General features: G+C 42.3%; 1 protein-coding gene across 2 annotated transcripts in view; it reads right to left on the bottom strand.

The window, feature by feature from the left end:
• LOC115620377 overlaps positions 1–16,230 on the bottom strand; it is a 124,217-nt gene that overhangs the window by 9,570 nt on the left and 98,417 nt on the right. For both annotated transcript variants that reach the window (XM_030513583.1, XM_030513584.1), the window contains exons 7-9: positions 14,299–15,062; positions 12,862–13,849; positions 12,735–12,777 (exon numbers count right to left, since the gene is read on the bottom strand). In XM_030513583.1, coding sequence (XP_030369443.1) covers positions 12,735–12,777; positions 12,862–13,849; positions 14,299–15,062 — 1,795 coding nt within the window. The remainder of the gene's footprint in view (positions 1–12,734; positions 12,778–12,861; positions 13,850–14,298; positions 15,063–16,230) is intronic.

Here is a 16,230-nt window from a genome sequence, read left to right on the forward strand (position 1 = left end):
TGCTTCTTTGACCGTCAAAAATGCCAAACTCAATTGAGCGCCAAATAATCAAAACTAAAAGCAATTAAGGGCTTGCTTTTAAGTATAAAGAGGGGGAGAAAAGTCAAAAATAAAAACAAAGTAAATGCAGTCTCCGCCGCTTATTTGATGGATTATGTTGTAAGCTGCCTAAATGCAGTCGACGCTTAAATCAAGCAGCAGTGGTCGGCGATGTGGTCGCGAATCGGCGCCACCTCCACCACCACCACCACCGCCACTGTGAGCCGCAAGCCACTGAGCAGCGGACAGAAGGTCTTTAAAATTGTGTTTTGAGTTTTGTGGCTGAGTGGTCGTCTGTTGATTTAACAACATATACGAGTAGTATCTGGGTTGGCTCTCTGCTCGGCTGAGATTGGGAGAGATTGTGATTGCCGCTGTTGAAGTGGCCGTCGTTGTTGACATGACATGAAAGTAAAAGTTTCTGAGAATTCGGCACAAGTTGCTTTTGTTTTGATGCGTAATTATTCGACCTCCGCGGGTAGGTTGGCATTCTTTAAAGTCAAAGGGAGGAGGTTATGTACAGCAGCCTGTGCTTGTTGAGGCAGGCAGGCAGGCGTGTCATTTCATGGAAAGGCAGAACACAAAACGAGGTACGAACACACTCGTTAAATATTTAACCGCCAGGCAAGCCAAATTTTTCATTTACAAACAAAATTCAGGTAAATTAAAATTCAAGTGCGATTTTTTATTAGATGGTTGCAAAAGTTTAATGTGGCTTACAAAAATGTTGCTCAAGCATTAAGCAAATAACAGGAAAAGCTTTGAACGCATATAACACAATTCAAGTTGTCTATAATTGTCATATTTTCTTTTTCTATCTATTTTCAGTTCAGTTGAAAAGTATCGTCTTTCTGTAAACCGCTAAATCTATTAATCGTTCAGAAAGAAAATATCTTGATTTTGTTTTGAGAATAAATGTTTGTGAAACAATAGGCAGATATATTTATTGTTTGTTTTTGTTATAGTGTTCAGAAAATAAAACCATTACCAATGACAGAGAGCTCCAAAATTCAACGATCTCTTTGCATGCAAAAGAGCTTTTAGACTGCCTTTTGGTTACCGATTCAACCTACTTTATGGACCCTGCTTGCTTTTATACCCAAAGCAACGATATTTCAAAAAAGAATAACAAAACAATAAATTATTTTATAAAACTTGATTGGCACAAATTTTATTTTAATGCCTGCAAATTAAATAATGAAAGAAAATTGCCCTGTTTTTTTTTTTGGCGCGTGTGTGTTGTGTGTTCTAATTTTTCATTCTACGAAGGCACCCATAGCGAGGGCATGAAAGTCATTGAACCGTAAATTACTAATTCATATCATTATTTCTGTGTTAGCTAAACAAAGGCACGTGCATATGTACCTAAATACATGTACACATCTGTGTATCTGTGTGTGTGTGTATTTGGAGCAACAAAAAATGGGCAGCTTTGATGACAATTTTATGGAAACGTACGCAATAATCCATAAACCAATTCAAAATCAAATCCAAAATTTCCAACAAATGCACAATGTTGAAAAAAGAAACAATTTATTCTGGGCCGATAGAGGAGAAAACGCTAGCGGGGCAGGCAACACCCAATGAATTCAAATGCTATTCCAGTTCGTCTGCCACAAGCAACACAAAGTCCAACATTCAATGAATAGGTCACGGGTTCTTGTTCTCCAGTTGGCTGTTGGTTCTAATATCTGCTTGTTCCAATTTAAGGCAAGCCGAAATAAATCCTGCCACAACATACACAATATATACATGCTGGTTATATATATGCTTAGTATGTATATATGTATACCTGTCTTCAATTTCAAATGCTAATCTGTGTACTGGCTGGCGTTAGCTCCTCACTCGCTTAGCCAACCAAAATCCATTTGAGCCTTAGTCGGGGAGTCAGCCAGCCAGGCAGGTTGCCAGTCAGGTTGCCAGGCAGGCAGCTCGAAGGAACGTCCTATCGATTTTTAATCAGCTTGTCTATTTGAAACATATTTCGCAGACACTCGACGCTACCAGCCACAACATGAAACAGTTTCCGGCTCCAGCTTTCTGTCGTTCTTAATGATCGGACATTATTATTAAATTTTGCAAGCGATTAACTTGCTCGATTCTGCCCGTCGGGGAGGAGGGCGCCTGTTGCGTGCATTGAGCCGGCAAGCAAGAGAGAGAGAGAGAGAAAGAGAGAGTATGTGCTATTTTAAAAACATTTACCAGAAACGCCTTTATGTTCTCCAAGCACCTTTCGGTGGATAATGCTTCGTGACACAGCTCTCACTTATTTTGTGTGTCAAGCCAGCCCCCTTGACTAATACGGACATTTGACCTGCTACGGCAGACAGTGGCAGTGTATGGCAGTAGTATGTGTTTGCAGTTTCGATTATCACTCAAATATTGACAGCTCTGCATGTTGACCTGCTCTACAAATAGTAGGCGTACCTCAACTTGGAAAATTTATGGTGCCAATTATGAAACTGCACCCATGTTTGTCTCTGAGCAGCTCTAAAAATAAAACCAGTTGCTAGGTAGCTAGGACAAGAGCACATTCATTATCCATGTCATCACACACGCACACACACACACAAACACACACACACACACACACACACACACTCAAACACACACATAGCGCTGTAACCCACAACTTCGTGAAATGTCACTTGAGCCTTATTAAAATTGCGCATACGGCTCGTTGTTTGCAGCTCATCCAAAAGCCATTTAAAGTGCCGAACCGCACTGGCATTACACGGCATCTACATACTATATGTGTGAGTGCGTGCGTCTGTATGTGTGTGGTGTAGGCGTGTTGTCTTTACATTGCGCAACGCTTATTGCTTATCGTATGGCAAATGTTTGCTGTGACCAAAGGTCCAAGGACTCGGACCAGAGCTTGTTGATTGTCCCTCCCCAATGCAATTATTGTCATTCTGGTCGTGGCTCGTGCGCCTCTTAAAAACATGTTAAAGCAAGCGATGCGTACGCTCTTGTGTTTCGTTTTCATGTACAACACGCGCAATCGGGCGAATATTATTCTTTGCTTTTGGCCTGGCAACGGCCGAAAAAAAAACAAACGGCCGTTTGGCTTTGTGTGGGTTTTCGCTGTGTCCCTAATTAGACACATAAAACCAAACCAGGATATGCAGCGGTGATAAAATTATTCCTTTTACAGCACCCCTTCCGCTCTAAAGCTGTAAAGAATGACGTCCGGAAACAAGCTACAGATTATTGGAATGTATTTTGTCCACAAAAATTGTTGGGAAAAAAATGACAGGGACTAGTCACTTGTGAGTACTTTTCAAAGCATAGTTAGTGTCTGTTCCCGTTTTCTGCTCAAAATAATATTTATTGGCATCAGATTGTATTGAAACTTATATAATATTGCTATTTTGGCCAAACAATATCAAATGCATATCATTCATAGCTTAAATTTCAATTCTCAAAGATATGGTATTGAAGGTCGGAAGAGGTACCGAAGAAATAAACAGAAGCTTGCACTTGTTGGTGATTAAAGAGATTGCACAACCACCTTTAAATTCCCTTTGCTCGAAACAGAAATACCAACGGACGGATGGAGAGTCATAGCTGATGAGGCGATTTCCAGTACGGTTTTCTGGATTACCCACAGCGTCCTTAGCAATTAACTCTTACTTTTTTTTTAGAAATGCTATTCTTTTTATTTCATTTTTCTGCCACAAACTTCACTCGAAAGCTGTCTCTGTTGTTGGACCAGTAATCTACACTGCAATTTCTGGAATTTATTATTTAACTATAAATTTACGCACTTAAGCCTGCAGTGCTCTTGACTTTACGTAAGCAATGAGCTGGCGTTAGGTGTCAATGGAGGCAAAGTTCCTAATACAATTGTCTCGGCCCAAGTGGTTCGTTGCCTGGCTGTTTGAATGCTTGAATGCCTCACTGTCTTGTTGAATGCCTGAGTCGGGAAGACTGTGTCAGTGACACGCTTTGTGCTTGTGCTCTGAAATGTAAGGCGAATTCAGCCTCACACACACACACATACACACCCACAACCACACCCACACACAACCAGAACCGCATGGCAGAGTATGCAAATGACAAGATGCACATTCCTATAAGTAAAAAGTACAAACACACACACGCTCACGAGCGCGTGTCTAAAAACTTATGTAAAGGTCTTGACAAACTTATGTTTTATAATTCGCCATACATTGAAGCTTCCCCACATGTGTGTGTGGGTGTTTGTGTGTGTGGGTGTGGCACCCACCCAACAGGTGGTATGCGTATAGTCAGCTCCAAGTTCCTGCTTTCAAATAATTTCGTTGAAAAGTTAAAGGCATGAGTTCGTTAACAAATATAAAAATAAGAGCATGCCAAGCTTTAATTAACAATTTGTGTAGCAACATGTGCATTGGAAAAACATTTTATCCCTGTCCACTCGCATTATATTAAAATTTCATTACTGTACAATCCGATTATGTTTGGCAATGCAAATTGGTAGCTAAATTCATTAAAACTCTTGTCCTCAATCGTGGCCTGCAGTTGCTTTTCATATTGTTGTTGTTTTGGTGTGGTATTGGGAGTGGTGTGTGGTGATCCTACGTCGATGAAATTAAATTGATTTACAATGTCAAACATTTCTGTATTCCACCAACGCGCCTATGTAAATATTGATTTAAATTTAACTCATGTGTGAATGCGGATTTGAATGATTTATTAAATTCAGTTAAGCTTCAGATTAGATAGTGATATAAGTATGATTAACAAATTTAGATTAACAACAAATGACCTATGACCGATATAGTGCACCGCTTTATAGCAAGATTGTGGTTCAAAATTCATGGAATTCAGAAGATGCTAATCATACAAGTACTTGTATGTGCACCTATCACCTATCTTTCTTTCTGTAAAATACCTTTTGCGTTGGGACTATCTTGTATATTCTTTTACCCTTTGAGTACAGCATATAAACACTAAGCTATCTATTTGAGAAGAATAGTTGAATTAATTAATTAACTAAAGTCCAACCATGTTGGTTGTTATAAATGCCTGGTTTGTGTGTGTTGTTTATCTCTTACTTATAATCGTATATCCGCTAATTGCGTGAATAAAGCAAAATTCTCATTAATTAAACTCATATTTTACGAGGACAGGCGTTAATGATTTCAAATACAATTTTGTAAGTTGCTTCCGTCGTTCACAAACAGCTTTAAATCACCTGCAGCCATACATTGTGCTGTTCATGTTGCTCGGCGGTAGTTGTTGGCGTTGTTTTTGTGATTCTCGCAGTTGTTTTATTGTGGGTGTTTGCAAATTAATGAATCGCTTTCAACTAACGTCGGCTGTTGGCCGTTGGCAAGACGACGGCGCATAGTCCAAACACTAAATGTCATGTGCAACATAAATTTTGCTCGGAGCTGACAGCAAATGACGCATGCACCTACTATAGTATTGTCTTTGTCTTCTTGTATAGCTGTGTCACCTTGCCACAAGTTTAGCCACGAGATGAGATTTAAATTAATTATAGATGCACAAATGTGCGAGCATACGTTCATATGTGTTTGCGATTGCCAATCTTCCAGTAGCTTTGCGGTTCGCATACTCGTACATAAATAGTTGCCTGCCATTTCTGTGTGCATAAGTCTTTTAATGAGTTCCCAACCTAAAATTGTTTGATGCAGAGCTACTCGAGTGGGCAGCCATTCAAGCCAGACTATATATAGCACAAATTACCCATACATATTGTGGTTGGGAGCTGGTCGTGGGACTGAGTCGGCTGCCACTCTCCCCTTCTCTCTCTCGTTCTTTCTCTGTCTATGTGGGTGCGTGCACGCACTTCCTTCTGAGTGAACACACAAAAGCTCTGTGCGAAAGGATCAAGCTATTTTTAAAGGTGGCGCTGGAAATGGTTTTATAATGCACATATACTTGTACACACACACACACACACACACAGATACTTACACACCCACACCCACACCCACTCACAAGCCCCTGGATCCGCAGTCAGCATTAGCGTTGCTATTTCCGCCGACTGTGTCATAGATAGGTATGTATAAGGAGGGGCGGGCATGTCGGGAAACTTGTTATATTCGCAGTGGGCTATAAAGTTATTTAAGGGAAGGCGCAACAAGTGACAGGCGGGCCGTCAATTTCATTTAGTTGTAACGAGACAGACAAAACGGGGGGAAAGGGGATCAGAGAGAGAGAGAGAGAGAGAGAGAGAGAGAGAGCGAGAGAGAAATTATGAACGAGGGAGAAAGCCAAAGGAAGAGCTCAGACCAATTTTGTCAATTAAGCTGCAGACTCGATTTGTGTAATTATGTTTTAAAATGCTTGCCACAGAAACGGCGCTGTTGTCATCATTATGAAATATTTGCAAGCAAGCCCCTCTCGCTCACACCCCCACACCCACCCCCACCCCCACCGACTTCCTCCTGGATTAAGGTGTGTATGTTCCGCTTTGAAGCGCTTCAACGAAACAACAGATCATTGAGCTTTTAATGCGCTTTTAATGTCAGCGTATTAACTGCATGTTTCCTGCTGAGAGCAACGCACATAATAAAAATACAAATAATTTCTGGCAACTTGTTGGCGGCCAAAATAAAAAAGACAGTGAACAACAACAAACGGACGAACAAAAAATTCGCATACAAAAATAATTACATTTCAAAACAAAACAAAACTCAATGGTAACAGGGGTGTGGGTGGGGAGGATGGGGGAGCTGAAGAGTGTTGAGCGAGCTCCACACGAACACAATAAAATGGGCAGCAAGACGGAAAATTTATGCTTTTTATTATAATAACCCGAGAATGGTGGAGGAAAATTAATTTAAATTAAACAACAACAAAGACGCGTGTTTCAGCGGGCCAAGTAAAACAGCTTAAATGTGCAAATCATTCACAGTGGTTGGCAGCAGAAGTCTAACTAATAAGCCTATCCCGGTCCTAAAGTAAACTAAAGTAATGTTGCTGCTTTAATTAAGAACAATTTACCAAATGTGCTAGCTCATTCTTAATTATATTAGAACCAAAAGTTTGGTAAACATTTTTTTTTTGTAGCAAGAATTTTAGTGAAATAACTTAGTCTATACATATGCTATATATGATCAAAAACAAAAGCTAAAAACCAATTTCAGATACTTAGCTTAACTCTCAAAAGATGTGAGCATAAGAGAATTCAGGCAAACTAATATATTTGTAGAATTGACGGTTTGTGCAAATGCAAATTCTGAAGCACATTAAAATGTAACTCTACAACCACTTATTGTGAATGATAATGGGTTGCTAGGTTGGTTATACAACATTGTTGCTTTATTTTGGAGGCACGAATTGTGGTGGGCAGGTGCGCGCTACGTTTTTTTTTTATTTTCCCATGTTAATTTCTTTGTTATTAATATACACTTTCCAAAGGCTTGATATGCCTTTGTCAGCAAACCCTCTAATATTGCGAATAAAGTAAGCTGCTAATCGAATCAGACCTCCCATTACTAACCGTTTTTGGGTGTCCCTTGATGCTGAATACTGATTATTAATAGGAAGGTGGCAAATATATTTTCTGAAATGGTTCAAACTGTAAAGGGTATCATATTATACTCTAAAATAAGTATTTTGTTGTTTTTCCTTTCACGCTGCTTTTCAAATTAATTATTAGTATACGTTTTTTTGCATTTTCCTTGCAATTTGCAGACAATTTTCTCTATTTAAATGAATTGCTTGCATGAGTGGCGAGCAATTTCGCTGGGGTGTAAAAAAAAGAAGCAAAATTATGGTGCAACGAGGGTCCCCACAATACAAATATAGACATAGATGGCATATTCAAAGCATGGCTGGACAGACAGTCCACCGAGTGACGAGCTGAGTGGCTAAATGACAAGCCGTTGACTGGCTGGATGCATGCCTACTAATAAGAGTCTCACATACTCGTTTACTCGATGGCACGAGTGTGGCAACTTGTTGCAACACAATCTTTTCAGCCTGCCCATCTTGTACGAGCATCCCGATCTATTCATAATAAGGCATAAATAATTCGATTAATATGCGCTTGCGATTGATAAGTAGAGGCTGTGCGGGTGCTATTGTTTATGTTTCTGCCATCGTGGGGCCGCAAATAGCCACGCTTTGCTCTTAAAATAGGTGCAGAAATACAATAAACAGAATGCTGCTCGCGCGCGCATTCCACAAATGGCAATCAGGAATTATTAATCGTATTTGTATACAACAAGATCAGGCTGGGCATTCAATTTCAATTTAATAATCGACAAGCACCTATCGTACTCGTACCTATCAAAACAAAGTTGCCCTTGAATACAAGAAAAGAAAATCGCTGAAATTTTAAAATAGAAATTGAAATTGGAATTGGGATAGGGATAAGGATACGGATTGGCTCGAAGCTCACCTGCAATCTTACGCTCGCGCATTTTGCGCCAGATAGCCTCGGCTTTGCGCTTCGGCCAGTTCTCGAACTTCTGCGAGAAGCTCCGAAAGAACTTGTACTCGCGAATGGTGATCGACATGCGACGCTGCATATTGACGATCTTTGGTAGCGCCGTCTTGGCTGCTTTCACTAGCGACGCGCGAGCGAGGTGAGAGAATTACGAGTACTCGTATATTTGAAGGCAGCAGCGCGTGTCGCGTTCGTTCGCAAGATGTTTTCCAAGTGTGGCGTTCGTTTGTTCAGTGGAAATAAATGAAACAGTTCAAAGCATTTTTATGCCACAATCGTCCCTAAAGCTGCCCCCAGCTCCAACATCAACACCAGCACCGGCACCTGCAACCACACACTCTCACTTTTGTTTATTTTGTTTACTTTCTGTAATTTGTGGGCTGTAACGAGCGCGCGTTCCGCTCAGTTCCGCTTTGCTTTTGGTCGAATTCCTATTCGCCCACAACAAGTTGAAACCAAAACGCGTCTGCAGTGCACGGCGCCTGTAAGAGCACTAATGAATTTACCAACGCGACGAGGGAAAATGGCGTGCGAAACGGCGAGCCTATGCGAACAACAGGCACACGAGCGCAGAAATACCCGAGCGCCTGCACGAAATCGATGTATGAAGCAGTGGTGGAAACGGGGCGTATGAGCAACAACTATTGTTAGCCGCCTTCCTGATGTTGGCGTCGAATTGGTATTGGTGTTGATGCTGGTGTTGGTGTTGGTGTTGTACCGTTGTCTGGCATTACAATGTTCTTGTTCATTATGAGAGGTATCTTGGAGCGACTGTGATTGTGTGTTGGGATAGGAATCGGGATGGAATTGGGGCTGTGAGATGCAGCGGTGATGGCATGTAGATTTATCGGCGCCACAATCGCTTATTACATTGCTGTGGTTAGTTGGCTGCCTGGATGGTTGGATGGTTGGCAGCCTTTTGCCTGTCGCATGTCGTCCAGTGTGAGAAACGGAAAAGGAGGGGCAGGGCGGAAGAGGACTGAAGAAAGGACGGCCACTAGGACAAGCAGGCCAAGGGAGCGAACACACAAATAAATAAATAAATGACCGACTGACTGGCTAACAGAATGTTGTTTATATTTGCCGTTGATGCTGCTTTTTTCATTTTCATGTTCAATCGCAAGGATGTCCTATCCTCCTCCATCAAGTGCCTCTGTTCTGCTCAATAACTAGCACACTAACACACACACACACACACACATACATGCAGTGAACATGTCAGCTTTGTTCATTGTGTTGTGTTTTATGGGCATTCATTAAAATTCATATGGGCTGAGCGAGTATTAGTGGGCTTGTGAAAGTTTCAAGACTTTGCGAGACAACAGCCACATGCCACACCTGTTGCTTATATGGCGCAAGGACTGTTGCCGTTGCCATGGGCGGAGTGTGATTGTATGTGGCTTGTTTTTCAAGGTTAACCTTTCAGTTCCTTTGATTTTATAATTAATGTGAACTGACGGTGTGAAGCTGTACAGAAGCAGACAATCCACTGAAGGAGATTCTAATAATGTACATATTTTAATAAATAAATAAATTCATTTGGTAATTTTTTAAAAATTCGCATTCAGCGAATTAGCCAAAAAAGTAAATATACAATTCATTGCAGAAACATTTCTTGGACGTGTTTATATTTTTCTTATATACGTAATTATACATTTCTACTTTATACCAACACATATAGCGCTAAATATGTCATTCTTATTGGCTCGCACAGAAGAAATAAATAAACGAAATATATGCCTATGAGTTCTATTTGAACAAATTCAGACATAAATCATGATATACTGCGTGCTAAACTTTTCAATAAAGAAAACGCACAACGATGAAGCAAATGTTGTCTACTGGCTTCGTTGTACTTCCGATTTTGTTCATATGAATTCACATTAAATATTTTAAATATTTCAAATTTTCACGCAATAATATTTCTATTTTATGGTTCCCCCCCATATGGCGACCACAGATAATGGCGACCACAGAATTTTGATCACTGAAGAGTAGCTAAAATGAGTTCGTTAATTTGTATAAAAAAAATGAAACACATACTTATGTATATACTTATTACTGACCAGTATGGCACATTCGTCTGTATGAACACAAAGATATAACAAAGTATAACAGAACTTTCTATAAAACAGGTAATTCTAGCTTGGAGCATAACAAAAAAACTTCGAAGATAAAGAAAATACATTTTTGAAGTTGGTCCACCCATACAGAATCCTATCCAGTTATCCTATAGCTGTGTTATACGAGTATAAGTTGTTAGACATGCGCGTACTTATTGGAAGCAATAAACAAGAAAATGAAGAGCTGCAGTAAAATTATTTTACTAATAACTTTTCTAAAGATCCGATTTAAAACAGATTTAACCATTTACATGGAATTGCTAAATACCATTTGCGTTTTCCATTGTTTGTTTGATGAGTTCTTAAATGCATGTAAGGAAAAGGACAAAAAAGAAGGTTGTTTTTTTCTGTCATGGTGATCAAGAATCTATGTACATTTATATATATATATATATATATGTTATAGCATTATATAAATAGACAGGGGTAGAGCACATTGTTCCTTTAGCCAACGTGTTTGTCAATAAATAAATCAGTTATTTTATGAGGAAAGATGTGCTCAGGTGGACGTCTAAATATATATTCCTCCCAAACCTTCCGATAATAAGTTGTTATTGAGTTTCATTTGTTTGAATGCGTAAAAAAAGCTGGTACCTAGCGACGGCAACCAACTGTGCGTATGAGTAATGCATGGCGAGTCTAGGCTAAATGGGCAATTTGCTCAAGCAATACAAAATTAAACTATATAAATAATATGTATATATGTAATACATATGCATGTATACATAATGTAATACAACATTTTGGATGTCTTGTGGGGCAAGGCCATAGGATAAGAGGAGATAAGATGGCCGCTACTCTCAATTGTGCGCTGACCTTTACGAAACGCAATGTGTGCAGAGTACGGTCAGCAACAGAAGTGGCTGCGGCAATGGCTACTTACGTCATTGTAACGACGTCATTAATATGAACAACGACTGGACGACCTTTCGGGAGCTCAGCTCGCGTATTCCCATTTTCACGTGTTTTGATGTTTGGGTGCTCGAGTCCCTGGGTGGTATGGAAGGCAAAAAAACGGCAAGTTAATCGTCGGCTTAGCAGCCCATATGGGTAGTCCTGCTGACGTCACTAATGTTGGTCCTTGGTTGAAGCTGCTGCTTTGTGTTTATAATTCAGCACTCATCCGAGCGGGAAAAGCGAAATGGCATTTGGCTGAAAGCCGGCAAGGAGTGGGATGTCACTTGTGCGCGCATTCTGACCATTCGAGCATTGGCCCGTGCTGGTCGAGAGTCACTCGACTGCCGATTCAATTTCTGCCCATTTATACGCCATTTCTACATGAGGCCAATAGCTCAACCTCTTGCCTCCCCCCCTTGGTAGCTATACTCGTAGCTCTGTCCCTGCCCAGGCAATACAACAGTACGAGTACGGGTATGTGTGCGAGTGTATGAAAGCAATCAAAAGTGTGCGCGTTGACAGATTGACAGCCATTTTTGGTTTGGCTGCATTCTATTTGTATTGAAGTGTTGACGGAAATGTTGGATATTTGCAAAAAGAGCGCTGCCTGCTGTTGTTGTGGTTGTTGTTGTGCCAAAAGAACATGAAAGCAATTTAAATGACAGTCGCTGGACAGTGCAACACTTGATTGCTTTCAATTGTTCTATATGCGCGCATCGAAATCAAATTATGATGCAGCTCGCTGCGAGCGAAAGTCTAAAAAGTTTATTTATTAATAGCCCCATTCTATGATTGGTTTTTCCCATGTGTGCTGGAATTGATATCTTTTCTGGGTGCCGGGGATTTCTACACGAACGTTTTTATCCGCATATTCACATACGAGTTTAATTATACATTTTAAGAATTGTGGTTATGGTATCCACATTAACTTCTTTTAATCATTTCTATTTGCCTCGTCATAAAAAGAGACAGGTATACATAGTACTTTACTATTTGTGGGATACATTTCAACAGCACTGATAATTATAGAAATTATGAATGTAACCCCACTCTATTATTATAAACCACTCAGGCTTAATAACAGGCCACTAATTGGTTGGCAGGGACCACCAGCAGATCAAATCAGCCAGACAGCGCATCAACGCATTTAAATAACTCATTTAGAGGCGGTCAAAAAGACCAGAAGAGTCCACTCAGGCACACAAAACAAGCCTTGGCTTCGCTCTACAGGCTAGATGGGGCAAACTAGTTCCCCGCTCACTCACCTGCTAAATACCGATCGCTTTGCGAACGCGAATAGCGCAGTGTCTGCAACGAGAAGAGAGGGAAGCGGGGGAAGTCGCGTTAATGTCTGCTAATCAAGCTTCATTGCAGTTATATCGAGCTACCCACCAGATGCTGTGCGGCAAAGTCGTCGCAGCGGCGGCTGCGCTCGCGCTCCTTCAACAGCAGCGGCGCCGAATTGGATTTAGTCGTCAGCTGTTCCTGCAGACCAATGCCACCTTCGTGGCCGCTATGTAGCGAAGCGCTACTTGGCGAGGGCAGCTCCCCGAAGTGGTGCAGATTGGGTGAGAGCAGTGACTGGAAGGGCTCCTGACGCAGAGCCAGCGATAGCTGGGCGCGTTCTTTGGTATGCGGACGTCCCTGCAAATGTGGCAACTTGCGAGGCAACAGGTGGTGGTGTTGGTGCAACTGCTGCTGACCCGTGGTGTCCAAGGAGTAGCTACGATGGTTCTTTCCACGCCCCACACAAGGCGCCAATACGGCGTTATATCTGCGACGCAGGACAACCGGTGCGGCTGCAGTGAGTTCTCCTGTAGTGGTGCCGCTGCCGCTGGTGGCACTAGTGCCGCCACCACTGCTACTAGCATCGCCGTCAGTGCAGTCCCAGTCGCAACCAGTCATGAAGTCATCGAGGCACTCGTCGTACTCATTGGTCGTGGCCTTTTCAGTTTCGCCCTTTTGTGGCTGCTGCTGCTGGCGTCGAAGCTTCGGCTGCGGCTTCTGATCATCGTGAAGCAGCATGTCGTCCTGGGACTCGTTACCGTGTATCGCCTCATCACACAAGCTGAGCACCTCGAGCAGATCGGGATCATCGGAGGAGGCCACTGAACCACTCTTTGGGAACTTTATTTTGCGCAGTGCCTCCAAGCTGCTAATTGACTCGTTGTCGTTGTTGGTGAGGCCGCCTCCGCTGCTCCCGTTCGCACGATGATGCAGCTGGTGACTCTTCCAGTGGGACATGTCTTTGGGCGGCGTTGCCGTGCCTATGCCGCTTTCGTTGTTATCGTTGTCCAGGCCCGATGAGTCCAGTGATATGCCCGATTTACCCGAGCTGAGAACGCCAGCGGCCTCCTCGCAGGCCGACGACGAAGTGGAGCTGTAACACATCATGACAAATTAATATCGAGCGACAATTTAATGAAGAAATAGCGGGCGGTCCCAAGCAGCCCACCGCAGACAGCGGACAGCAGACAGCAGGCAGGAGGCAATGGTCGGTAGACACCGTCTAACGTACACCATTGACGGCTGTCTGTTTGAGTGCACTATCCAACACTGATTTGTATCTTTAAGCTACACCCATTTTTCTCCTTCATATCAAATTAAATGCCAAGTGGGCAACAAAGATATTTGTATTTAAAAAGGCATGTGGCCCGCCCCTATAGCATTTTATATTTTAAAAGTGTGTTTGGAAAAGTTATGCCTGAAGTCGTCTTTTGCAGAGCTTTTGGAATAGAATTTGTATTACTTTTAAATTAAAACAACATGATTGTTAGTCCTAATTCTGTTGGGTGGTGTTGTCTGCTGCCCAGTGTATCTGATACTTACTTATTGTCTTCATCGGCGGCGCCAACGCTGCGCAGTATGGACTCCTCCGATGTCCAGATTGTTGAGGTGGAGCCTTTTTTGGTCACGTCGCTGCTGTGCAGCAAGTAGCCAGTAGGCGCTGCGGCGCCTTTGGCCGAGGTCAGCTGTTGGTGGTGCTGCGGCTGCCCGTTGGCCGGGGGCGGGGTTATGGTCTCGCCGTGGCTCAGAAGCGACAGCTTGGTCGTTGTCAACGTTGGAGACATGTTCGCCGTCGCCGTCGTCGTCATCGTCATCGTCGTCGTGGCGGCGGCTGTTGCATGATTAATGCGTTCCCGTTTTGGCATGGACGAAGCAGCCGCCAGTGTTGCATGCAGCAGCATGTCCATGTCCTCCATATCGCTTGCCAATTGGCGATGTCGCCTAGATTTCAGCTCATCCCCGGTGGTCGCTTCACCTGTTGCCGCCTCAGTGTTCGCTTTGGCGGCAGCCGCAGCAGCAATCTCCTCGATTTTCAATACGCTTTGGAAATTTGTCAGCTTATGAGTTGCGGCTGGCTCCGCATTGCCATTAAATGCAGTCAGGCTCTTGCGTTGAGTCTTGCCTGCTGCGCAGGCAGAGCTGGCCCCGTTGATACCCTCGCTGGCCCCGCTACCGTCGAGGCTGCTGGTTCCCGGTGCCGACAAGGTTCGCAAGTAGGCAACGTTCGATTTGGTCGCTGGCGTCGCTGTTGCCGTCGCTTCGCTGGGTCCGCAATCAAGGTTAAACGATTGCAGTGGAATGGTTGCCTGCAAGCGAAACAAAAAGAAAAGAAACATAAGGTAAGAACGAACATGTATTAAAATATAGTCGGTCAGGTTTAATAAAGAAAAGTCGACAACGCGCCTCTGACAGTTTGGAGTGGCACGCTCAGTGCCACAGAGAAGGAGGCGAGGGCTGGAGCGCAGCAGCCTCAACCTTATACAAAAGGACCTTGAATACATAATGAGCCTGGCGTGGTCGGTGGCGTGGACGCTGCTCGAATCTGCGCTATTCACCTTTTTAGAAAACAACACAGAATGCAACAAAAATGTAAACGGCATTTTTAAACGTTGTCAAGTGGCAGTAACGACAACAACAGCAATAACAACAACAGCAACAACAACAGCTTGAATGCATCAGCAACGTTGTTGTCTGCAGCTTTTTGTGTTGCGCCACAAGAATTTGTATTTTATGCAAATCGAAAACGAAGCACTGAGAGTTAGTTTTCTGCGAATGGTTCACAAAGGGATTTCAAGTGTGCCGCTCGCTCGTTGCAAAAAAAAAAAAAAAAACGAAGAAAACTACGCACAATGTCTAGAAAATGTGTTATTGTGGCGAGCTTTTGATTTAGCTGCTGTCCTGAGAAGCGCCAAGGCGGTATTCTACGAACACTGGGTTAGCACGAACTATCTGCCATTCAATACGTTACCCATTCCTCTCAGAATTATCCTTTGTGCCCTTTTATGCAAAGCGCCGAAAAGTGTTCAGATATCATTCTATAGGCAATATGCATCAGCCCTATCAAACTGAAAGCAAACATTCCTAATCAGCATGATAAACATATAGAAAGTCATACGACATTTTTTTTTTTTATCGGATGATTAGTTTAAGTGTCCGGATACAGCGACTTTCGAAAACGCAACTGCACCTAATCTTATTAAGTTATTTTCAGTTCTTTCACTTTTGTCTGTTTAAATTCGAAAAGAGGGTTTGAGTTACAGGCAGTGGCGAAAACTCCAGATTCTTAGTAATAGAAATAATATAGAAATGTGATCAGCACTTTTGTGAGTAGTACTCATATGTTAATAACTTTTGGGTAGTTGCAGCTTTTCAATTCAAAGAAATTATTGAACAATTTATAACTATTTACTTGTAAAATGATAAATTTCTTTATTATGTACGATCTAGTATTACTAGTAATTATAAAAACATAAA

Source organism: Scaptodrosophila lebanonensis, unplaced genomic scaffold (genome assembly GCF_003285725.1).
Source record: "Scaptodrosophila lebanonensis strain 11010-0011.00,11010-0021.00 unplaced genomic scaffold, SlebRS2 tig00000024-arrow-pilon, whole genome shotgun sequence".
Lineage (NCBI taxonomy): Eukaryota > Metazoa > Arthropoda > Insecta > Diptera > Drosophilidae > Scaptodrosophila > Scaptodrosophila lebanonensis.